The 24,989-nt window shown below is 51.5% G+C and overlaps 8 protein-coding genes across 8 annotated transcripts; 3 read left to right on the forward strand and 5 right to left on the reverse strand.

Annotated features, from left to right (window-relative positions):
- Positions 1–801: 801 nt before the first annotated feature.
- V2A60_009812 (uncharacterized protein) lies at positions 802–1,023 on the forward strand (the record flags this gene model as incomplete). The annotated part of the gene is made up of 1 exon (XM_083261076.1): positions 802–1,023. One exon carries the CDS (start codon positions 802–804, stop codon positions 1,021–1,023), a length of 222 nt encoding a protein of 73 aa, XP_083117202.1.
- Positions 1,024–1,761: 738 nt separating this feature from the next.
- Positions 1,762–2,121, reverse strand: V2A60_009813 (uncharacterized protein; the record flags this gene model as incomplete). The annotated part of the gene is made up of 1 exon (XM_083261077.1): positions 1,762–2,121. One exon carries the CDS (start codon positions 2,119–2,121, stop codon positions 1,762–1,764), a length of 360 nt encoding a protein of 119 aa, XP_083117203.1.
- A 1,434-nt stretch (positions 2,122–3,555) lies between these two features.
- V2A60_009814 (uncharacterized protein) lies at positions 3,556–4,080 on the forward strand (the record flags this gene model as incomplete). The annotated part of the gene is made up of 1 exon (XM_083261078.1): positions 3,556–4,080. One exon carries the CDS (start codon positions 3,556–3,558, stop codon positions 4,078–4,080), a length of 525 nt encoding a protein of 174 aa, XP_083117204.1.
- Positions 4,081–6,385: 2,305 nt separating this feature from the next.
- Positions 6,386–8,479, reverse strand: V2A60_009815 (uncharacterized protein; the record flags this gene model as incomplete). Its single annotated transcript, XM_083261079.1, has 2 exons — positions 6,386–6,965; positions 7,920–8,479. 2 exons carry the CDS (start codon positions 8,477–8,479, stop codon positions 6,386–6,388), a joined length of 1,140 nt encoding a protein of 379 aa, XP_083117205.1.
- Positions 8,480–9,798: 1,319 nt separating this feature from the next.
- Positions 9,799–10,332, reverse strand: V2A60_009816 (uncharacterized protein; the record flags this gene model as incomplete). Its single annotated transcript, XM_083261080.1, has 1 exon — positions 9,799–10,332. One exon carries the CDS (start codon positions 10,330–10,332, stop codon positions 9,799–9,801), a length of 534 nt encoding a protein of 177 aa, XP_083117206.1.
- A 974-nt stretch (positions 10,333–11,306) lies between these two features.
- Positions 11,307–14,758, reverse strand: V2A60_009817 (uncharacterized protein; the record flags this gene model as incomplete). Its single annotated transcript, XM_083261081.1, has 2 exons — positions 11,307–14,499; positions 14,559–14,758. 2 exons carry the CDS (start codon positions 14,756–14,758, stop codon positions 11,307–11,309), a joined length of 3,393 nt encoding a protein of 1,130 aa, XP_083117207.1.
- Positions 14,759–15,553: 795 nt separating this feature from the next.
- V2A60_009818 (Snf7 family) lies at positions 15,554–16,195 on the forward strand (the record flags this gene model as incomplete). Its single annotated transcript, XM_083261082.1, has 1 exon — positions 15,554–16,195. One exon carries the CDS (start codon positions 15,554–15,556, stop codon positions 16,193–16,195), a length of 642 nt encoding a protein of 213 aa, XP_083117208.1.
- A 520-nt stretch (positions 16,196–16,715) lies between these two features.
- Positions 16,716–19,701, reverse strand: V2A60_009819 (F-box/WD repeat-containing protein; the record flags this gene model as incomplete). Its single annotated transcript, XM_083261083.1, has 2 exons — positions 16,716–19,453; positions 19,530–19,701. 2 exons carry the CDS (start codon positions 19,699–19,701, stop codon positions 16,716–16,718), a joined length of 2,910 nt encoding a protein of 969 aa, XP_083117209.1.
- Positions 19,702–24,989: the final 5,288 nt, after the last annotated feature.

Consider the following 24,989-nt stretch of genomic DNA (forward strand, 5'->3'; position numbering starts at 1 on the left):
GAGCATACCTGTTCTCTCGTAAGTCGTATCTCGCGAATAGAGACTACAGCTCTGCTCGACATCCTTATCCCGGAATTACAAAACCGAGTACGGCGAGCTTCTAAAATTGCTCGGAAACCGACATGCTAGCACTGAGAGCTCTAAAGAGTGAATCAATGCCTTGAGGAGATCGAAAGTGTTATCTAGCATCGGTAGTACATTACGCGTAATAGACAGCTTTGTGGACCGCAGCCTGCGACCATATGGCAATTCAGAGAGCCAGTGAAACGAGATATATTAAAGTTCTTCGTGATAGAAAGCGTTGAGATGATTCAGGTGTTTACACGGTCATTATGACTATGGCAGTCATCAAAGCGTAGGCTGGTTCAAAATTGTCACGCCGACTGTTTCACATCGATAGAGGAAAATCCCGATTACATTTCATACTGTATGAAACTGTGATTCAGTCGAATGTTTGTCACATTTTCTTTGTTGGAAAACTTGAAAAAGAGCTCGGAATCGGGTCAGGTGGTTTCAGACATAACCGCCAACCAAATGCAGTCCTTGAAAGAAACGTCTTATTGTTGAGCCGAAGCACAGTAACCCTTGCCTCAAATTTCGAAAGAGCGTGGCAACACATTATTCAATCACAACGACAAGGATCGTGTAAGAGGCATGTATAAATAGTCAGCGATCCGGACATCATATCGACACCTCGACTCTGCATACTCACCAACAACAACTCGCTTGCGCTACATCAGCCCACCACTTCAAACACAACAAAAGAGTCCTCACACAACTCAAGACGAAGGCATTTTTGCTATGGCACCGACTACAGATAAAAAAAGCGAGGCTCCTCAAGAATCGAAGCGTGCAGAGAGCTCACAGGCCGTGGCCGAAAAACCCGATAGCGCTGAGGATCGCAAACGCGCCGCCGCTGACTACTATGCGGCCTTTGAAGAGTTCATGAAGATAAAGACGGAAGACTTTTCGCTGGAAGCAGAGATAAGCAAAGGGGCCGATGAGTGCCCCAAAAAAGCTTGAGAGCTCGAAAGACTCTCAATCTTGACTTGGCTGGCGTCTGCTTTATTGCAGCCATCAAGCCGACTGCGCGCGGTGCGCAAAGCGAAGGGAAGGAAGCACCGGAAGGATCTGCCAGGGGACTACAGAGCTTACAGCAAGTTTCTGTGCGATGTGCCTTGAAGATCGAGGAGAAAGGATGTGGGTGGACCGCGGCCAAGAAGGAATAAGGCCGGCCAGGAAGATGGCACCAGGAGTGTTGGCGCCCTATTTGAAGAGATTTAAATCAATAGTTAGATTGAGCAAACAACTGATCTCTGCACTTGGATTACAGTATGCATCGTCCGTCTTCGTGGACTTCCGTCGCGCCAGCCTTGTGCCCGGCTTTGTGATGGGCAAGCTTGCTTGTAGTACTTACTCTACTCCGTAGGATGATTAGCATTGAGGCCATGCTATCATCGTACTTGCTTAGGAGGATGGCTCTGCGTAATGCAATATAGACTTTTTCCACAAATCTCCCAGCCCAAGAAATGGCACATCAATTTATATGAAAACATTACTGTCTACTTCTACAATAATGCTTGACACCTCCGTCATCTGAACCAGCTCCCCCTCCGTTGAGTCTGCCTGCCACAATCCAGACACAGAGAAAGAGGACAAAAAGGGAAGCGAACAGCCCAAAAGTCTTCACTCCAACCACGATTTCCCAATGAAGAAATCGCAGCCTGTCCGTGTATTTGACCGTGGCCAAGAGGCGCCGCGTCATTCCGGCAGCGCCCACCACTGCCCGGCGACGACCAGCCCGCGCGTTTCGAGAAGCGCGGCCGCCGCGACGCACCAGTCTGTAACCTCTTCGTGCTTGTTCTCCTCGTTTGCAATGTACTCGCGGCACGCGGCCCATGCCTCCTGGACGTTGTCCTTTTTCATTGTGCCGAGCAGCTTGCATCCGGCGTACTGCGGGTGCTTGAACGGGCTCGCATCCACATCCTCAACGACGCACCGCGGCTCCTCGCCCGTTCCGACAAAGGAGCACATCGAGCCGCCGCCGCCGCGCTCGTATTCCACGAATATGACGACACTTTTGCGGAAAAGGATCACTTGGTAGACCTGGCACTCAGTCATGGTTGATGATTGCTGTACTGATAATCCGTCAAAGTGGTTTATGGTTTAGGTCTTCGCGTTTTGTAGCTGAGTTGTTGAAGTTATGGAAAAGGCTTCCAACCGATTCCAAAACGTTGGCCATCACGGCTTCATATCTCTCGCATAAAGCTTCACGGTTGAGGCGCTGCTGTGACGAGCAGGCTGTTGCACCGCATCGCTGCACTGATTCGGCCTTGGTCTACCAGTCATGAGACGCAGGTTTGTGCTGCTTGTGCTATGCAGCACTTCTCAGTGTTCCTTCGACTCATGTATGCTAGCTGCGAAGGGGTGTCACTACATGTAGCAAGTGTGTCGCTGGCTCGCTATCCAACGTAATGCAGACAGGGTCTTGAATTCTCCGATAGTCTGCGTCCACACTGTCATCATAGCGTCACGATGTTTGAGCTGCCAAAGCGCTGTAAAGATACTGATAGCAACTCTGTAGAAAAGTAGATCTGGCTTTATCAAGGAAACGGGAGATGATTTTCGGGCATCATTGCATTTTGGATACCTCGCACATCTCACTGGCTATCTGTGTGAGAATTGCCTCTTTTACAAGTTTCGCCAATAATCAACTCTCACATAGTCTCACTACCTCAAAAGACACGCGAGCTCAAGCTAAAGGGCTATACAATGCCCAGCTTTGTTTTCCCCTTGATTACTTCTTCGGGATATAGAACAACAATGATCTGCCCGATACAGAAAATAACATTACCATCCTGAGCGCAATTGATAACGAAGACCACCTGTTCTATTTGCGCAGCCTTTCTTCTTAGAGTAGCGATACGGGATAGTCATTCGAAGAGATTCAGGCATCAGTTGATGAATCCTGAGATTACCGCTCTTCTCGAAAATGGATTGTCGCTCACTGTCCACACTACTAGAAAAAGCTTCCCAGGTCATGGTGGCATTTCCAGTTCCGCCAATCGCGACTCTTTTGAAGAATTGCATGTCACAGTCCAAATCACGATCATGTTCTCTATTTACGGCTTGACACGAAGGGGTTTTCTGTGTGTTTTCTGTATATCCGTTGTATAATGCTTGGCCGTATAAACGCTAATACGGAGGCTGCTAGAAGCACAGTATTTGATATTCAATCTATCTAAAACCTTTTCATCAGGCCGCAGTGCTGAGATTTTGAATGGAACATTCAATGTAGCACGAATCAACTCTTATGGAAGCACAAATAAATAAGGATAAAGTGAATAGCTATTGTATACGATGTTGTACTGGGAAACTGGTGCGTCCGTGATACACGGCGCGTGTGGCGATCGATAAATCGGTAATGAGGGCGATAACAAACATTCCCAATATACAGACATTTAAATAGCAGGTTTTCTACCCGCAGTATATGTTAAAAAGTGAAATATCAGGCACCATTACTCAACTGTAGCCATATCAACCAAACAAGATACGATGGCCTCCTCTTCTCGCTCGAACTCGCCATACTACAAACTGTATATGAAGAAGAAGAATCCTACACTCGACAAACCCGACGATCGACAGATAAGCCTTCTATTCATTTTCTGCCTGTCACGCCACGAGCCCAAGGCCAAGATCCAAAGGTGGACCTACGCGGGTATCACGTACGGCGCGTGGAGCGACGACGTTGACAACCCGCTCAGGAATGAGTTGGAGGACAAGGACCTCTGGGGCATAGTCGACACCAAGCAGGTCGAAGACCCCAATTCGGAAGTGCGCAAAATCATTGACCTCTCGCCAAGCGACCTGGACAAGCACGACGAGGCTTACAAGCGGTGGCTGAAAGCTCAGGTCAAGGGAAAGTTTCCAGACGACGAAGAGAAGAAACGCGACCCGTCCGAGGAATATCTCGACACGGGAGTTACTGCTGAGGCCCGTGATCAGTGGCAGAACAAGTACTTTAAAGACATGGCACATGCCAAGCTTGCCACTCTTCTCGCTAAGGGCTTGTTGCGCTAGTTGGTGGAAGTTTACTCCCGCTAAGCTATGATGCAAGTGACAATGCAATGTATGGAAATAGGAGCTAGTTAATGCAGATAAATACCACAATTCTAGTTCCATCAATCATCCAAGCAGAAAAGGCCTTCGCATGCACTTTGCCTGCGTTTCTTCACCAATGTTGTTGGCTCAGTGCATCGGGTCATCTTACATGTAGCCCCGCTGCTTTTCTCGTAACCTGGCTTGCTTCCACGATGCTTTTATAGAATGAATAAATTACCCACGTATAGCTCCTAGTCTTTGTTTTTATTATCTAGGACATCTTGTACCTGCCCTGGAAACTGATTACCTGGCTTGCCCTCTTCTTTTACGATGAGTATCCAAAATCGCCCATGTTCTAAATGGAATACTCGTGAGTCTTTTGTTGTTGTGTGAGTCACGGCCGCGCGATATCAGGCGGCTTTCGACGCATTTGTCGCGTCAACATTGCAAGTTGGCGTGGTATTGAGGACCTCTATTTTATGTATACAGCTTGCACAGCGCGTGGTCTTGTATTCATAACAATGAAATGGCATGGTGGAATAGGATCTAACTTTGCCTAGTGAAGATCACTTGATCTAGGGTAGCAAACTTGGCCGTACCCGGAGCGTGTAAAGTTTGGACGAAATACAACTCGCTTCACCATCGTATGTCAAGGTACATATATGGCTTTTGCTGTAACTAGTATAAGAAATACCAGGACTTTTCACGGATGCCTCGCTACCCTGAAATCATTTTCAATCCAAGAAGCAGCCAGAACTGCCTGCCCCTGCAGCCGTTACAAATATAGTGATTGGACGTCACACCACAGAGCCACCGATTCATCAGCATTGCATACTCTATCAACCTTCAGTTTCTGCTTCCGATGACCCTTATTTGCCATTATACCATTCTTGTGTACAAATGTCCACCAGGCAGCGAGATCGTATCATCGTACGCAATCCAGGCTACGTTCGTGTTACTCAGCGCACATTTCATTCATGAGCCAGTCACAATATAGTACGCCCGTTTTGAAAACAATTGTGACACTCCCTCGCAGCAGACCTGTGTCATCATTCACGTACAAATTACCACTCATGGGGGGAATCCAACTTGAGGATGACGGGCCGCACAGGCTCGGCCAGAGCGGCATAATTTCTTGACATCAAGCGCATTTATGCCAGAGTTGGAATGCAATATGTGACCAGATGGCATCCTGGATAGGTTGCAAATGGGACATGCCCGCCATCATATGTCAGGTCAGGGAGAATACAAAACTAGAAGCACGAAAAAATGACATGCGATAATCCTGCCTTGCTTGCTTGTATCCCGAAGAAAAAGCGCAATTTTGCTCTCAACAAAATACACAGCTCATAATGAAGCTCGCGGGTAATATGTGGTGCTGGCCTTCGCGACGGCATGCCAGACACTGAAGCTCACATCATCCTCGGGTTGCCAGACACGACAAAAATAATCTACAAATATCGCGTTTCCGAAAATCGGACAAGCAACTGCAGTATTGCGCGCTGCAGTGTGATGCAGTCACCGATGTCTACGTGTTTCTTGCGAGGGTCCCCGATATCAAGTTCGCAGACTCGGCGTTTGCTGACCCCAATCCCCCAGATGGCGTCACAACCCCCATCACGAGGGTAGATGCCAGTTTTGCGACCACAACGTTATCAGACCTGAGGCAGCTCAGATCTGGCGCCATATGGCCTTTCGGGAGGCGTAATTGCTATATCTTGCAATCTAGATCAAAGAGCGTAGCGAAGCTAACAAGTCGGAAGAAGACCGGTCGAGCGGACGAATTGAGGCTGTACAAGGCAGCAAGAGACATGCTTCATCGACGATGGTACTCTGCTGGCAAATCATCAACTAGCTTTCACAGGGCTTCAGGAGCTAGAAAAGCGAGCCGACTGCGAAGTAGATTTGCATTTGCAGTGGGTTCTCTTGTTTACTCAGACCTGGAGCTCGGTATTCTCCCTTTCTTGACATTTTTCTTGAAAAGGTTTTCTTCGATTATCAAATTTGCCGCCGTAAGTTGGTATCTTTCCGGCTTCGAGTCACGTAGCTCAGTCTGATGGGCATCATCGCTCAGACAAGTCGTGACCTGCAATACCTTTTCTTCTTGCTTACTTATTATCTGCTCTCTTTCTTCAAATTGTCCAAGACATGACTGCGAATAACCTCACGATTGACTCTCCGACAAGGGTTGACTCTCTTCTTCTTGATTTATCTTACTCCAAGGATAGGTACAGTAAAGGCTAGAACAACCCGTTACCTGCACACATGGCTCTATCGGCGAAGACTAAAACCACTCGATTTCCATGTCCTCTGAGCCAAAGTCAGAGCAGGACTCGTAAGTGATCTCATCCCCATCGAATTCCGTCTCGCTTGCGGGGCCCGGCTCGCCGGCGTTGTGCTCGCCGACGGTGTGCTCGCCGACGGTGTGCTCGCCGACGACGACGGCGGGCTCGCCGCTGATGGTTGTTTCGTCGAGCGCCCCAAACGAGATGAGCTCTCTTTTGCTGTCGCCCTTCCAAAAGACAATCTGCTTCTCCAAGAGAAGCCCGGCCACCCCGCGCGCCCAGTCGGCGGCGCTCTCGGCGTCCGTGGGCGGCTTCTCGCTCTTGCAAATGTGCTGGACCTGCTCTCGGTCCATCTGGAAGAACCACCCCACCACCACGGTGTGCTCCGCGGCCGTCTCCTGAACGGTCAGCTCTCGCACCTCTTCAAACTCAACGGCGGAGCGGCAGCGGTAGAGAAACAGGAGGATCGGCGCGCCCGGCCACTCGATGGCCAGAGCATCGTCATTATTGTGTTTGGTCCGCCACAATGCCTGGAACATTGGGTACTCCAGCAGGTCCGTATCGTCCATGGATTCGTCTCTGCAGAATCATCAACACAAATCTCGGTTGAGTCTGGGTGAAGAAACGGGACGAGGACCTCTTCTGTTTTGTTTCAAGGTTGATTCGACGTTCTACAAGAGTTACTTGCCAGAAGCTTCTTTTTTCACCTGTGTCTTGTTTGTGACACAACGCGGCACGCGGAGATGGACATGGTAGAGCGAATCGAAGGCACACAAGTCTCAAATATGCCATTACTCTTCACCATTCAAGAAGGCTTAACTCGTATAAATTCAAATAGTAGAAGCTGTATATATGTTAAATATGGTACTATTTCCAGTTTATATTTTGTTTCTCTTAGATGGCCTGTCTCTTTCCGGCGTTCTATCTCTCTTCGACGGCCGGTCTACCTCTGGAACTTTGGCTCTTTTCGACGACCTGTCTGTCTCCGAAGCTCTGTCACTCTTCGACGACCTATCTGTCTTCGAAGTCTTTTCACTCATCGACGGTATGTCTGTCTCTGTAGTTTTTTCTCTCTTGCATGGCCCGTCTCTCTCTGAACTTCTGCCCCTCTTGCGCGGCTTGTCTTGGTTTAGCGCTGGGGGACCGCTTTGCCAACTAGAAACGTCCATAGCGGAGTCTTTCTTCTCGTTCTCGTGGTTCTCGATCTTCTTGTCAGTCTTCTGGTCCTTCCTTCTGTCTTTCTCCTTCTTCTCCCTCTCTTCCTGCTTTTTTCTCTCTTCCTGCTTCTTTCTCTCTTCCTGCTTCTCCTTCTCTCTTCGCTCTTTCAGCTTTTTCTCCTTCTGCAACATCTCCTTCGCCTTCACCTTTTCTTCTTCTCTCTCCATTTCTCCCTCTTTTTCTCTCTCTTTTTCTCTCCCCTTTTCTCTCTCCTTTTCTCTCCCCTTTTCTCTCTCTTTTTCTCTCTCCTTTTCCTTCTCCTTCTGCGCTCTCTCCTTTCGCGCTTCCTGTTTCCTTCTGTATGAACTGACGCACCGATTCTCGAGGCGGCATGAGGAGAAGGCGTCCAGAGACTTGAGACCAGACATGATATCCCCGACAATAACCCCGAGAGGTTTCTTGCAGTCGATCCAGGCGCGTATGGGTTCCCACCATGGCTTTTCGTCCTCGTCGTCCTCGTCGTCCTCGTCGGCTTTGTCGGCCTTGTCGGCCTTGTCGGCCTTGTTGGCGTTCATAAAGGATTGTTTCAAGTATCCCAGGCGTTTCGCTCCCCTCGTGTCTAGAGCATGGTCCTTTTCGCGCATGTTGCACTCCACTGCCCCCTTGCTGTTCAACCTGAATTCGACGAGAAAACCTGCGCAAGTTTTGTCGGGCGTCTCGATCCAGATGTGCAGCTTCTGATTCTTCTCACCAATCTCGGACTTGGAGATTCTGAAAACGAGATATTGCTTGGGCGCCGTACCGAGTCCAAACGCGTTTTTGACTTTGGGCTTTTCGCTGTGTTTCTCATCGGGCTTGCGTTTCGCACTATGTTTAGGCTTGTCGTCGACTCCAAAGCCTTTAGAGACCTCGGGTTTGGAGTTTGGCTCGTTCATTGCAAGAAAAAAGGGTATGGTGTCGTTTGTGGTTGTGATGTGCCGTGCCGTGCCGTGCCGTGCCGTGCCGTGCTGTGCTGTGCCGTACTGTGTCGTGTTGTGGTGTGGAAGTTGTAACGAGGCCTGCTGATAGATCCGAGCTGATGCCTTGCCTTTTACCGGGTAGTTGAATGATGCACATTCACACTTTTTCTTCTTTTCCATTCTCACTCGGTTTTGATTGCAACCTTGTGTCACTCTATCCGTGGGTCTTTGTTGATCCTTCGATTACTGTTGTACAAAGTTCAATACGGAGCCCAGGCGGTGCACCAAACTTGTATGAGGCGGTTATGGAGCGCCTAGAGGTCTCGTGTCGGTTTTTCTTTTCCTTTCCAGTTTATATTATGGTTCCCAAATCTTCCGTCTAGTAGTCAATACGCACGGTCTTTGTGTTGAATGATCGGTACCATCAACGAAACGCTGACCAGCATAAAAGGATGCAGGCTCTCGTCTTGGACTTGCTCCCCAAGGGAAAGCAGAGGAGAGTAAAAGCACCATCGCATCTCGACCCAAAACAAACACAACACAGAGGTGCACAAGTGTCGCAAATACAAAGCACAAGCACACAGTGTCAGCTGAGCCGGCACGCTTAGTCTAATCTAACTCCCGTTTCGAGTTGTTAGGGTTATTAAATAATCTTTTCTATTTCTGTCGCTGTCTTCCTCCCAGCCATATTCAATGCAAGGCAAAAAATGATACATGTACTGATCATGCGGGCCTGCAAATTGCCGCCGTCTTCCGATGACAATCACCCCCCTCGTCTCGCGAGACTGGTTGCGCACTACCTCAGCCAGCCTCACTCTGTCAAAGCAGCGTACCGCGCTGTGCAACCGCATTCACCACGTAAAAGGACAAGACAACAATGATTCATATTGTTGTTTTAGCCACAAAAGTGAAAGAAAATAACAAAAAAAACACAATATGCTCATTTTTACCATGCATCATGATGGAAGTGCGGGCGGCCAGCGCCAGTGATTGGCATTGAATGGTAAAATAAGCTGAGATGTAATATTCAAATTACATCTTTGACACGTTGCTATGAGGCGCCTCAAACTCACATACCCTAACTACTCCATATTTGAAAACCCATAGACGATTGATTGTTATCCTGCACACCGTGCGAGGCGGCTCTCTGAGGTGTGAAAACTCCGTGTCGAACAGCAAACCTCCAGTAACATCAACGAAGCGCAAGCCGAGTGAACTATATACCAACGGTGTCCGCGAATATTTTTTTAATAAAAAAAAAACAAGAATCCAAATGAGAGGATGCTGTTTAATTTTCAGGATCGCGATTTACCAAAATCTGTCATATGGTTCTTTCCAAATGGATGACCTGTACCATGGTGGATCGCAAGTGCAAATGCCACGGGATCATAACCCACTTCCTCATCTTCCTCATCTTCCTTAACTTCCTTATTTTCCTTGTCTTCCTGAAAACCAGCCAGTACCGTCTCCTTGGACTGCTTCCAGTCGAACCTTTGGGTCTCGACATCCTCGGAAAGTACCTTCACGAGCCATCTTTTACTTGCCGTTTTCTTGTTTTCCCCAGTGTTACCCTGCGTAATCCATGATTGATAGGGGTAGCAGGACGACGGGATGGTGCCGATCACGTCCGAATTCTTGGCAAACACGAAGTCTGGAAACTGTTCGAGAGTTCCTTTGCGGTCGATTTCACCCTCGGGAAAAATAAAACATGACTTGGAGTTTCTCTTCTTTTGGGACTTTTTGCCCAGTTCGACATAGAGGCCCAATGCGCCAGTTTTAACATGCTCGATGATGAAGACCTCGTCGCGCCGTCCCGTAAACCAGCACATTCTTATTGATGATTTTGAATTGATTTTTTCGCGTTTGAATGTTTGATGCGTTTTTTGAATGTTGTAATAGACTGCGCATTGATGCTTGCCACAGGACTTTTGCTTCCACGCTCGAGATGCGGCCCTGTTTATATATCCCCAAAGTAGCGCTCGAGCTTCCGGGCATCAATACAGTTCCTTGTCTGTCTACCCTTGATATCCTTTCCTTGCCTCTTTGTCTGTGATGTGCACTCCTAATCTGACTCTTGCCGCTGGCTCCAATGGTGATCGCATCGCATCATACATGATAGCCCTTGCCATCAAATTTCGGCCCACCTCGCCTCAAGATATCTGCATCGGCGCATCGCGCCGTACTACTCATACTAATACCAAAGCATGCATTGGAGTTGGGTAAAAGAAAACGAAAAGAAGAAAAAGAAGCACGGTTTCCTTTGAGAGAGCTGTCGCAGAGGGTAGGTAAAAGAATACGCTACGTCGTCACCGTCCTCAACAACAAAACTGCCAGAGCACAGACGGGTTGTGTAATGAGTGTCACTATGCAAAACGTGTAGTCATGCGCCGGCGGTAGTGATGCGCACATTGGCTTTTTCGAATTTGAAACAGAAAAGTAGCAATTATTCCCAAGACCAAAGGACATTTTTGCTAAAACTACCGGTCCGACTGTCTTTGTCGTCGTCCTTTTTCCCTTCCCTTTATATGTCAAACATAGCAAAACTCCATAATGGGATGCTAGACCGTAGCAAAGAAATTATTCCAGCATGCGGAGAGATGCAAAAGAAACTCAACCAAACTCCTCCAGTAGAAAACAGAAAGAAAAGACATCAATGTCGCCAATCGCTGATGCAACATGCTACCGACTTCCCCTTCAGTCTCCTTCTCTATGCAACCATGTGTGTAAAATGCGTTCACGACGCCAATTATTCCTTGCCGCTCTAAACAAATATTATATAATGCTTCTTTCATTAATAAACGCTTCAAATTCTCATGCGCGATCGTGTAGATCGTTGCGGTTTTGCCGGTGTACCGTTGGACACCATGCCAAAGTGCTCGGCGAGGCGCGCAGTACGCTCCTTGTCCGCAGTCGTCTTGGCTCGTGTGGCCGGCTTTGCAATGCCGCTCATCTGCACAGTCTTGGATTTCGATGTCTTGGCCTTCTTTGACGCATCCTTTTCCTTTCTGTGCAGGTCTTCTTGGTACATGGCCAGGGGGTTGCTCCAGTTGACACATTTGCGCCCTTCCTTTTCTGACGAAGACTCGCGCTCCACGAGCTCCGGTTCCGCCTGTGCCTCCTCCGATTGCTTAGCAAGGAATTGGGCAGGGTACTCGGCATTGCCCCTGTTCTTGCGCGTGTTCGTGCGAGTCTGGTTCGTCAGGTCCTGCTGCACGCTTCGAACCGCAGAGTTCAACGTAGGAGTGCTGCCTCGCCCAATCTTAATAGGAGTGGGGATGGCTGACTTGGCGGATGGCAGGCGTGTCTGATTTCGCAATCGAGAGGAACGCCTAGATGTGCTGTCCACTCCAGCGTTGTCCTCTTCGCCGCCAGCATGTCCTTCAGAGGCTGTCGCAACTGGGAGGTCCAGGGTTTCAGTCTGCTGCCCCTCGTCTTCGTCCGGTATGGGAACCTTGTGCGTGAAGTTCTTGCCATAGCGTCGAATTTTCCTGGGAGACGCGTTGGGAGTTCTCTTAAGAGGTGACTCGTGTTGGTCATGCTCTTTCTCCAGCTTGCGCTTATTCTTGCTGGGACTTTCCGTGTTGGGGCTCTTAGGACCCAGAGGCTGGCGCTTGTTAGCGGCAAGCCCAACTGGTGACCCGGCCTCGGTAGTGGAAGGGCGCTTTGGTCGTGAGCGTCTAATAAACTCCCTCATATAGTCGCGTCCAGGGCTATCGTAGTCGTGCGATTGGGCTGTGACAGTTTCAATAATCTCTGTAACCGTTGGGGGGCTTTCAGGGATCGACTCCTCTAGCTGCGCATTTGCTTCTGCTGCATTCGGGCTCCTGCTGTTAACAGGAGTAAATGAGAGATTCAGCGTCGGGCTAGGGCTTAGCTTCTGCTCCTTCGGGGAGGTTGAAGCAGCAACGGAGGTGACCGGGCTTGGGCTTTGTGTAATAACATTGGGCTCAGTATCGGTGACCTCGTCATGCTCCTCAATGGAAATTTGAGGCGAGTCAGTTACAGGCAAGGGCGCAAAGATGCCCAAACCACCCATCGGGCTGTCAACGACTGGTGAAAGCGAGCCGTCTCGGACCGCTGTCTCTTCGACTTCCACTGGTGCTCGAGCACTAGTGGATTTCTCGGCGTCTCTGCGAGATCCGATCTCGACGGAGGGCGAGAGCTGTTGAAGTTCAGCGGGCTCTAGAGGGCCATCCATTTCTGGGCCGCTTTCGATGATGCTCGGAAGTGCTGCGGCCAGGACTGGTGAGACACTCAGCGTCACCGCCTTGGTACCGAATATATCTGGATTCTGGCGCATATCGATATTGACAACCTCACTCGCGGGCTGTCGTGTCGCGGGAGACGTCTTCATATCCAGGCTCCTGCGGGGCTTTTGTGACTTTTGGACCCTGGGTGATCCAGAAAACTTGACTCCACTCGCGGTCGCTATGGGCTGGACGTCCTTCTTCACAGGAGAGAACAGGCCGTCTGATCCAGTGAGACGTGTCTCAGCCTGGGGCATGAGCTTCAGTGAGGACAGCGTTTGTCTACGGTTCAAGGACTGGCCCTTTGATTGAGTGAACAATTGGCCAGCTTTGAACACTAACTTCTGCGGGGAAAGCGTTTGTCTGCGACCCTGCGCTCTAAGGCAGCCCCGAATAAGAGGCTCGCTTTGACGTCGCGAGCCCTTCTTCAAGCTTGCAACCGGTCGTTGGACAGCTTCGACATTGTTCAACCACGTGACGGAGTTAAAGGCAGGTGATGTAGTTCCAAAGTCAAAGTCGGCCGGTTTCTGTGGTGTACTAGATGGCAAGCCGATCGGCTGCTTGACGGGGCTGTCTGGAAACAGCCTCGAAACAAAAGCAACCGGGCTTGGCACATCGTTGGTCATCATGGAGATATCGGTAAAGATGCGGGGAGTCATCGGCTCCGTAGCCACAGGCCGAGACGGCGTTTCCATGACAGAAGATGAGCGCTTCGCAGGAGACGTCTGGCTCATTGAAGGCTCATTACTCAAATGGCTGGGACACGGCGTGGTAAGAAGCCTCGCGGGCGAGAAACACAGTGACGCCGCGCCACCGAGTCGCAAAGCAGAATGTCGCTGCATGCCAGCAAACGCGGTGCCAAAAGGCGCAGACTTGGGAAACGTAGACGGGGTCACACCGCTGCTGCGCAATCTTCGAGTTTCCCTCAATGGCGTTGCCGGGGGCGGCGACGCAGGTTTGATGGGTGACGGCTCGATTTTGGGCGTCGTCGCTGGTAGCAGCTTGACAGCAGGCTCGCTGATCCGCGGCCCCTCATTCTTGATGGGCGGGCTCTTGTGACGCGGGCTTCGCTTTGTCGGCGACTTGGCGTTAGACACGCATCGAGGCGGCTCCATGACAGCGGCTGGCGTGACGGGCTCCTGATCTGGGGTGAAGAGGGCGATGGGAGAAAGCGCAGGGCTGGCGGCCTGCGGGCGGGGTAAAACACTGAAACGCCGCGACGGTACGCGAAAGTTGGACGTTGCGGCTGACAGCTTCAAGACCTCCATGTATGTACGTAGTCTGTTTCCGGCACTTGACACTGTTCCAATTCGTCGCTTCAGAGGCACGATCTGGACGTAGTGGCCGGCTCTGCGCTGTCGTGCTTCTGCCAGCGTAGTGCCCGTCGGGCAGCCCCGTAGGCAGTGGGCGACGTCAGCCTGGGCCTGCATCTGCAGACCTGCCATGTCCAACCTCGTCAGCGGCCTCCCCTTGACATGCCACTCCTCCTCGGACGGCTTGTACGAATCCAGCCTGCGGACGACACGTCGCGTGGGCATGCCGTCTGCCGCAATCACGGGGAGTTCTATGGGATTCTGCGCCACTGGCAGCGGTATCGTCGGGGCGTTCATGTCATGGGGTATCGGGAAGCCAACGCGCTTCATGATTGTGCCAGAGAAGTTGCGAGCCGACTGGGACGGGAACTCGACGCGTGACCAGGCGCGGAGCTGTGTGCGGGCTCGAGGGCCTTGGAAGTGGTTTGACCATCTTCTTCGCGTTCAATTAGTACTGAGGACAGAGTCAAGGCAGGGCTGAGCGGGCGGGCATACTGAGTCGGCGACGTCGAGCTGTCTGTCGCTGGTAAGGGCGCGACCGTCTCCTCCAATGGGAAGAACGAGTCGGGCACTCTGTACGATATGCTGTAACCAGTCAGATCTCGCGTCTTTTTCGCGGTAGCTTGCTTGGTAACAAGATACCTTTCTATTCCCAAGGCCCTGAAGCTGCCATGTCGCGGCGCACCGGTATCCATATTGTGTTGAGGGAGAGGGGAAGCTTCGCGGTTCAAGACGCGGTTGGGAGTATTTCAAATGCAAGATGTTGTTGGAGCGAAGTTTCGAGGAGCTTTGGGAGATCGAGGCTGTTTATTATAAACAAATCATGTCCTGTATCACTACACGGGGTAAATATTGGACAACCAGGGGGAGGGGATACGAGAACAGGCGGTCGAGGATTGATGTAGCAAAAAACCGCCTTTGTTGCACGCGTACGCGTGGGTTTCGTCTATTCAAGCATATATAGGAAGCTTTGGTGGAGCTATTTATGCAGGACTGGTTCATTTGTTTACAATCTGCCCGATTTGGTGTTGCATAACATGAACGCTAAACCTGATTTGGAAGTTTGTTTCTTTTGTGCTCCCAACGACGGATATGCTGACTCATCCATGTACTCGAAGGCGTAGGCCGAAGTCCACTCCGTACCTAGGCGGCTCCCAAGTAGTTACCTACAGTGCATTTGCGGGGGGCTGCCCCTCCATACTAGCTAGGCTGGCGGATTATTGACCAGCAACGGAACGTCATCTGCTTTACCTGACCTAGGCTGCCATATTTGTCCTTTAAAAAACTACAAAGGCGCAAGAAGCTCATTTAAATTCGAATACGAACCTCACGAGAGACGCGAAAGAAAGCAGAAGAAAAGAAGGAGAAAGACATCCTCCTGAAGACGACGACCACGCCGCCGCCGCCGTCGCCGCCTCCTCCTCAATCTTGCCGTTGACGGAAAAAAAAAACACACATCCCACAACCCCAATCCCCGCCACCGCACGACCATGAACCGCCTGTTCGGCTCCAAGCCCGCGGGGCCGAAGCCGACGCTCAACGGGGCCATCTCCAACATTGACGCGCGCATCGCGTCGGTCGACACGAAGCTCAAGGCGCTGCAGGGGGAGCTGTCGGCGTACCAGGAGAAGCTGTCGCGGATGCGCGAGGGCCCCGGCAAGCAGGCGCTCAAGCAAAAGGCGCTCAAGGTGCTGCAGCGGCGCAAGGCGTACGAGGCCGAGAAGGACAAGCTCGAGGGCCAGGTGTGGAACATGGAGCAGGCGCAGGGCATGCAGGACAACCTCAAGAACGTCATGACGCAGGTCGACGCCATGCGCACGACCAACAAGGAGCTGCGCCGCCAGTACGGCAAGATCGACGTCGACCGCATCGAGAGGATGCAGGACGAGATGGCTGACCTGCTCGACATGGGCAACGAGATCCAGGACAGCCTCGCCCGCAGCTACGACATCCCCGACGAGGTCGACGAGGCCGAGCTCGACGCCGAGCTCGAGGCCCTCGGCATGGAGCAGGAGCTCGAGCAGGAGATGCACGCCGGCGGCCTCCCGGGCTTCCTCCAGGACGAGGTCGTGCCCGAGTTTGTCGACGAGCCGCCCCAGACCGAGGACAAGGTGAAGCAGGTCGCCGGTTGAGTTGGGGAGTCCCGGATTTTGGGGCGTTTTCCGCTTTCGTCTCTTGTTGTTTCTTGGCTCTTTTGTTTGTTTTTTTTTTTTTTGTGTACATGCCATCTTAGCGACTCCCATGTTTATTTATAATATCACCACGTTGCATCTGGGCGATGATTCGGATCTACGCACACGTGTCACGGAAGAACATTACCAACTGCTTTTTTCACACAAGTTTTTCAATGCAGTTTACATTTCAGAGAACATGTTTGCCCTATTCTGGTGCTGGCTCTGTTGTTGCCTCGTATTTACATGTCGTATCACCTAAAGCTATCTCCATGTTGGACAAATGTACAAACGCCCGTTTCCCTTGATGCATTTCCAAATACCATGTACAGCGTTGCTGGCTTTGATCCTTTGCTTCATACTAATATCCAGATTAAATCTTAAAATGCTCCATCCTAATATGCTCCACCTCGTATCCCATTGCGCCTAATCGCCGTGTGCCGAAATAAATATTAATAAGGGGGGGCGCACCGCTCACAGCTTAGTCGACGGTGGCGAAGAAGCGCGACGCCTCTTGCAGTTCCTTGTCACCATTGCAAAAGTCCCAGCCGACAATGATTTGCGATTGCGTGCAGCAAATAATCTTGCGAGCGTCAAACTGCAGCTTGAACACGCGAGCCGGCGCATTCTCGGCCGGAGTGAGATGCGGGTGGTGGTGATGGTGATGTCTATGGTGATGGTGGTGCGTCGCGGCTGTAGCCTGGCCGGCTTGGAACGGCACGGCTGGTGTTGGAACTGGCGTGTGGACAGGGTTCGACGCCGAAGAGGAAAACGTTTGTCCATGAAGCTGAACTTGTTGGTGTGGCTGCGACTGTTGCGATGTTTGCGCTGCGGCCGAGGATTCCGCAGCCGATGATGATGCTTCCATTCTCCTGCTTGAGCTGCCAGCTGAGCTGCTGCTCGATGATCCAGCAGTAGCTGCGGTTGATGAGCTTCCTGTGGCAGCGACAGGTTCGCGCCTCAGTCGTTGGACGCGACCATTCTGGATGTTGATTAGCGCATTAGCCACTGCTTGTCGAAGCTGAAGTCGCAAATGCAGCGAGGCCTCTCTTTCAATGACAGACTGTAGGTACGTGTGGAAACCCAGCATGGCCGGATAATTGGCCAGCGCATGTTCAAGCGCAGCAACTCCTGCAGGAACCACTTGGTCGATGTATGCCATATACAAGCCTGCAATGCGCTGATTTCCGGGGCTAGCGTCAGGCGCCTGCTGGGCGGGCTGGGCTACGCCCTGGTGAATGACGGCGGCTGGCGGGTGGACGGGGAGATTCGGCTGCGGAACACGCGTGGCGGCTTGCATCACTGAGAGACCCTGGGCGTGCTGGCTTTGAGCGAGTTCCGCCGCCTCTTCCTGTCGCAAGTAGTGCGCGGGTCGCCATACTCCTTCCTTATCCCGTCGCCAGATAATGATGCTCTGGTCATACGAACCCGACACGATTCGACCATACTTGCGACCACCACCGCCTCCGGGAGGCACCTTGGCGCCGAATACCTGGATGTCTTCGGGTTTGGAGCTGCCAGCATGGGCACGTCGACTTCGGCGAGCGCTGCGGCGGTCGCCCTCGGAACCCAATTCCCCAGCTGCCATGGCCTTCAAGCACTCGGCATCCAGCATTCGTGCTTCGGCCTCGTCTTCGACTCTACTATACGGCAAGTCACCGAAACCGGCCTGGACCGTTCTGACTAGGTTGGCGTGTCCTCGAAGCGAGGCCACCTTGAGGCCCGTGGGTGCGTCAAAGATGCAAACTTCATAGTCACTGCTACCGCTGACGATGCGTCTGTCATCAAATTCTACGCAAGCAATACCCTTCTCGTGCGCCGGGATTGTCTTCTTGCAGACTTGGTCCGGCCAGTCCCAAACTTTGATCTGCCTGTCACCCGAGACAGAAACGATGGTTCTTCCCTTGACCTGAATCGCGTTGACAGCAGCACTATGGCCATCTAAGCGGCCTATCATGGTGAACTCGGGTTTGATAGGTAACTCTTGTGCAAGGTCAGGCTCGTAGCCGTACGGCTTTACCGTGGTAGCAACTGAGCCAACCGGTTCGTAGCCAAGGTCACCATAGCGGAGCGGCCTTCGGTTGAAGATTTTGATTGTCTTGTCTTTGGATGATGTAACAAGGATCTTTTTATCAAATCGGACATTGAGGACAGATTCCTTGTGTGCCCTAGTGATTCTTTGCAGAAGCTCTCCAGTGGAGAATTTCCAGATAAAAACATTAGAGTCGCTGCTGCCAGAGACTAGAAGATCCTCCTCGGGATCGGCGTCGAACTGGAGACAGAGCACAGAACCATGATGCCCTACGAGTGGTGCCCTGGCAAGTCTGCCAGTCTGGACGTCCCATACTCGCATGGAGCGGTCTCGGCTGCCACTGACGAGGTAGCGCGAGTCGAACTGGATAGTATATACGCATTCCTGGTGGCCCTCTTCGGGATGGTCTGGGTGTGGGAACATGAAGGTGGAGAATTTTCCCAGTTCCCAGTTGGACTCGAGACGGCGCCGCATACTGTATAGATACTTCCAGTTTAGTCGGTGCTTGGAGCTCGCCGAGTCCCAGGTCCACAGCTTGGACCGCAAGTTTGCGTTGGTATCTTGCGCCAGCACGGGAGGATTTAGCGGTCCAGGGCTGCTGTCGGGAGCCTTTCGCTTTGCACGGACGTCTGCGGACGCAAAGCTTCTGTCTACACTCTTTCCCTTGGAGAAGTAGTTGGACATGTCGACGTCACCCAGAGGTGTGATGGCTCGGCGGCTCGAAGAGAACGAGGTGGCTGGCGATCCGAACAGGCTGTGTCCAGAAAAGCTATCCTTGGAAATATGGGTTCGCTCGCTGTCCACCATTTCCAGATCTTCGTCGTCATCGCTCATGATGGCGCGGACCTTGTTGACGGGGCCGCCAATGGGCTGCATTTGGCTGACCGAGTTGTCAATGTTTTTATTTATTCTCTTTTCCTCCGCTTCTATCTCCTTGTCGAGAGCTTTCCAACCTTCGAGATGGTAGAGGCGCTCCCAGAGCTTTCTATCCAGAGCCAGGTCGTACCAAGCTCGGCACGTCTGCAGCACGCTAACGAGGGATATGGGATCGAGATAGTATAGAATTTTAAGGCAGATTTCGGCGGGGAGATGGTTGATAAAGTCAATATAAAGTCGAGGTCGTAGGTACTGGACGATGCCAGCGATGGTGGATGTGGGCAGCTCTTCCAGCAATGCCATGGTGAGTTCTGCTACTGTCAGTAGATGCACGAGGTCGCCGCTTTGGTGGCAGGGCATGGCACAACAGGGCAGGGCACAGCATACCGGCTTTTACAGACGTAGGAAACACAGAGGCATTTCGTGCAATCCATGCCGCAAGGTCAGAAGGTGATCGGAAGCTCGAGAGAGAGGCCAGCAGCGCGGAGCTGTCCTGGGGATTGAGGGGGTCCTCAGAATAGCCTTCGTCAGGCTGCTGGACGGGGGAGAAAGGGTCCATCGTAACTAGCTGGTGGAGGGGCAAACGGCGAGTGAGGCGGTACGCGTTGTTTTTGTTTATGTAATTTCTTTTGTTTGCACACGATTTGTATAACGATGATCGATTGCTAAACCGGCGACGATGGAGAGTGGCACAGAGATGAGCTGGCTGCCTGACGATGCGATGTGGCGGTCGGCGGTCGCGTGGCGAGGGACTCGAGACAATACAAGGTAGGGGAGAGCCGGCAACGCTGGAGTGCACGGGTTCCGGCAGGTTGGCAGCGCGGAGAGACAAGCAGATGAAAAAGATTCCGATGGCTGCGATGGTGCCGTGGGTATGACCCGCGATAGCATCTGCCCGCGCGGAGCAGTCGGGGTCGGATTTGTGCGGTGACAAGATGCGGATGACGGGTTGATTGTTGTTGAGGCTGCCTGCCATGAGCTGTCTTGCTTGGGTAACTACCCGGTATGGAGTAAGTACTTTACTTGGCGACCTAAGCTAAGCCATCCTGTAGGTACCTAGGTACTTCGTAGTGGTAGTCCGACTGGGGTAAATGAGATTTGGCGGCCAAGTCTCTGCCAAAAAAAAAAAGCCCTTTGTTTGGCTGGCAGACACGACAGGGCTGCCCGATGTGGATGGGCGCGATTTGGCGGGGGGAAGAGGATGAGTACTCAGTATGGTACCTAAGTAGTTACATGACCGTACATGTAGCCCGCCGCCACAATCCTCCGCTGTCCAGCCACATGACTACCAAGTAAATGTTTTTGAATTGTCGAAAGGTACTACCAGTTTCTAGAGAGTAATTCTGCATCATTACGTCACAATCGTTGCGTATTCTCTGCACAATCGTGACAAGTCAACAGTCGGACTCGGTACCTAAGTCGTTACCGACCTTGCTGGTTTGATGTGCTCAAGTCAGTTAGTGCTTTTAGCGGCCCGTCCTTGAACTTGTTAGCGGCTTCTACTTATGCAAGGAATGGCCAACTGGCAACGAGTTGACGAGTCCTGTCGAGCAAAGTAAAGAGCAAGTCATAAGATACCTAGACAGTTCTACAAATGACTATACAATATTATTGGTAGAATCACCTACTTTATGAGTATATATCTCGACCATCGACTGCCAACAGTCCATTGTCTGCTGTCCACTATCCACTGTCCACCGTCAACCTGTTGGAATCAGAGTGCCCCGATTACCTAAGCAGCTTTCTTTGCTGAAGGGCTAGATACTTAGGTAGTTACTGGCTACTAACTGGCGATCCCGCCATGCTCAGTAGGCGACCGAGATGCTCTGGTAATAATAAGTATTGCCAGCCTGCCCATTCAACAACCATGGCTCAAACAACCAACCCGGGTAAGTCATTCGTTTCCCCTCTCCCGCGGACACCCTCCCCTCCCTCCTCCGGAATTGATTCCAAAGTGGGAAGGGAATTACTGACTTGGTTTGCCGATTGTTCCATGCTGCTGTAGCATGCCAAACACCTGCAACATGGGCCGATGTATTTTTGCACAAGTCCACCTGATATTTGTCAGTGTCCATGCAAAGGCCCCCCGGCAGGGACAGCGTTTCAAGTTTATGAGTCGACCACCACCGCCCATCGTCTTTAATCCATCTTGCATGGTTCGTTTGAAGCGAGTTTGTTCGTCAAGAGGAGTACGTAGAGGGCCAAAGAGAAAAGCATAGCATGGCGTCATAGCTTGCAACGGATTTTGAAGTGCAGAAACAGCGTACACTTGCGATGACGCAAGACGGGAAGTTCTACATTGACACACTGCAAAATACTTGGACCTTTGACTCTGGCCTCCTCAATCCCCGTGTATTCGGAAATTGCAGTCTTCATTGATCATGCGCGCTCGCGCGACCGGGGTAGGGACAATATCACAGGGATACTACTTATACTTTCGAGCCAAGCCGTGGCCTGACAAGAGTGGCTGGTGGATGGGCTTGATTTTCAACATGGTTTTTTGTAATTGACAAAGGGCTATTTGGTATTTCGTCAGGCGGCTCACACGGCGCTTATAGCATCATCTGACTTCTGTGATGGGGGAGGGAGAGCTAGGCCTACAACAGAACAAGGTAACTGGTAGTGGGAGGCTGAAGTGTCACCAGAGCCAACGCTCTGGGCCTGTAGTGACCTTCACAAAGTACCAAGCATCAAGCCACCTGAAAGTGAAGCAGACACACTCACTAGGTGACGTACGACGATGAAGGTGCTGGACAGGTATTGGTGAGGCATAACTACCTAATACGAGGGGGGAGGACAGCTATACAGGGTAGCATTAACGAGTGGCGGTGGCGGGGGAGGGGGGGCGCCAGCTAACAGGTACTGGGAAAAGGTCAGTAGCGGGCTGCGACTCGTCCGTCCGCCAGGGCTAGCTAGCGGCAGGCGCCGTTCAAAATCGGCAGAGGGTGGCCAACCGTTTTCTGGTGCTGGGTAGGCCGCCGAGGATGCTGAAGAAGTTCATGTACCAATCAGCAAAGGCCTAGACTTGGTCGTCGTCATCTCTTGTGCGCCGCCACGGTCGGGAGTGTGGGATGGGCTGAACGCCTTTCGTTGGCAAGGACACTTTTTTTTGTTAGATGGAAGCTGAGCCGCCCCGTTGGAGCCGACTGAAACGGGTATCGGGGATGACAAGCCCTCAGCAAAGGGTAATTAGAGGGGGGGATGGGAGCAGTGGCCAACACTGATACCTTATTGTAGTGATGAGCTTTGTATATAGAGCTGAACCCTTTGGCCACCTAGCCGGCGTCGTGTGTTGCGGGTTGAGAGAGGGAGAGAGCGGGCGGCAAGCGCCGGAACAATGATTACCATCTAATGAACAGTGAGGAGAGCGAGAGAGAGCGAGACAGGCAGACAGATGCACGAAGAGGGAGTATGTGCTACATCCAAACCAGACATGGGCTCGTCCACGCTGTCCGTGCAGAGGCGTCTTCGTCACTTTGTCTGGCAGGTGTGCCACAAAGTATAACCCAGAAACTCTGATTGCGCCTGTGCGCATGAACCTCGACCGTCTTGATTGAAGTGCTGGACGCGGGACAAAAAGAAAGGCCCCAAAAAAAATGAAGAGGCTCTCGCAAAGAGTCTAAAAGTACTCCATACCTACTCTACTTGCTCATGTCCGAGTCAGGAAGAAGCAAGATACGGACGCGGCGTGGGAAAAAAAGAAACAGAGATAAAACGGAATAGAAAGAAGAAAAGGAAGAAAGAAAAAGGAGAAAGAAGCAAATTGAAACGGAACCAAGTCTTTTGAATTTGCCTTTTCTTCTTTTTCCCCCTTGCTTCTTTCTTCCCGCGCATGCCATAAGTAGAGAATAAGTAGAGGAGGGGCAGACTCGGCGGGTTGTTGAATCTGATCAGAATCACATCGCGCGGCACATCACCAAAACTCAAATGGACCGACCTACGTACTGGTAGCTAGCACCCTACCTAAGTACCTAGTAACCCCACGTAGATAGACACAGCGACGACAGATTGTCCTGCAAGTTGACTCACGGACTTGCTCACTCGTCATGTGCCTAATATTGGAGGGATGACGATGGTATAGGCCGCCTGAGAGCGCATAAAGTGAGTGGTCGGCGGTCGGTGGTCGGTCGGTGGTGAGGGAACGACGGGAAGACAAGCGGCCCTAGACGAAGGGAGAAAAAAGGATCCTCTCTCACTCTACTTGGCATAATAGTTCTTTTATTTTTATTTCTATTTTTATTTTTACTTAATTTTTTTCTTACCATGATTATTATGATAATAATGAGAATAATTCGTAGTCTTGGGGTTCATGCTTTTACAGTACGTTGCACCCCAAAAATCTAGGCCCAAAAGTCTGCCCCAAGACTCTGTTAGCGCTCAACGATACCCTCCCAGCCCACCGAGCTAACCAATCCCCGAAGAGTGTCAAGAGGTCGCACCATGAAACCGGCTCGGCTTGCAGGCGGCGGTAGGCGATTTACCGTCGCAGAGTTGGTCTTGGCATCTTGCCGGGCACCCCTCCAAGATGATTGATGAGTTGGTTGGTTGGGTCGGGGACGACCTCCTCCCTGCACGCAACGCAACCCCGTCAGGGCCATCAGTAACCCTGCCTGCCACATTCACTCTTGTGCAAAAGGAGGCACTCGGGTGGCAGGAAAGCCTGTACTTGGGTAAGTATAGTGAGGCAGCCCGGTAGGTAAGTACCTAGGCGGGCAGGCCGACAGGTACAGTCTTGGGTACCTACTGAGTAGAAATGTTTTCCGTCTTTGTTTATAGGTGGGCATTTTTGTCAAGCACCCACTTGGCCGCCGAACCCAAGCAAAAGGTAGGGAGGGACCTACTTAGATGGGCGCTGACTACAAAACTACTTGACTACGTATGCATCTTTACAGCATCAACAAGCAGAAAACGGAGTTCAAGAAACCAAAGAATGGTTAAGAATCTACTCACAGATGACCTAGGCGAAAAAGAAAAAGCGAATGCACAATTCTGGCTTCGTTGGCAGAAAAACCTACCTACTTACTTGCAGACTCAGTAATCCACCTACCTACCCACCCAAGGTACCTGCCGACCAGCGAGCATGTACCGGTACATCTGCGGGCCCCTCTCTCTGCCCTGCATGCCCCGCAATGTTGGCTTGCAGTGGTGCGATCCAGATGTTGCGATACTTGTATCCGGTGGTGTGGGTGCATCGTGTCGTCGCAAGGTACCAGTAAGGAGGCAACGAACGAACTTGTCTGTTTGGGCGGTTTACTTAGTTACCTACTTGCCTCGTCGTCGGCAGATCAACTACTCAAGTACAACACTTGTTGAAATCTGCCGAGACCCAAACTTCTACTCACGGCCGATACTACATGCCACCTGCGCCTCTGTCGTGGCCAACAAGCCCGTCGTAGTTGCAGCTTCGTTGCAGCTTCGTTGAAGCCCTGTTTTTTTTCTTGCCGTCTCCTTCAAGCAACGTCTTACTTCCCGAGTACCTAGCCAAGCCACTTGGGTGATGCGTAGTGAGTACCAAGATCAGAAGGTGCTGCTGATAAGAACCGCGCAAGGTAACCTGGGTAATCTGTAATCTGTACTGATAGATCTGTAAGGTATTCAGCTCGGCAGAGCCATTGTTTCGTCCCTCCCCCGTCCTCCTCCTTCTCCTCCTTCTCCTCCTTCTCCTCCTTCTCTCTCCTCTAATCTGCACTCACGCTACTTACAACCGCACGCCATCCATTGCTACCAGACCCTACCCCTGGCAGACCTCTTGTCCGGTTTCGAGAAGCAGAACCACCGGCATCTCATGTTTCGGACGAGTAGAGTGCAGACTTGTTTGTTTACGGTGCATTTATCAGGGATCCACGT

Source organism: Cordyceps javanica, chromosome 7, assembly GCF_051103115.1.
Source record: "Cordyceps javanica chromosome 7, complete sequence".
Classification (NCBI taxonomy): Eukaryota; Fungi; Ascomycota; class Sordariomycetes; order Hypocreales; family Cordycipitaceae; genus Cordyceps; species Cordyceps javanica.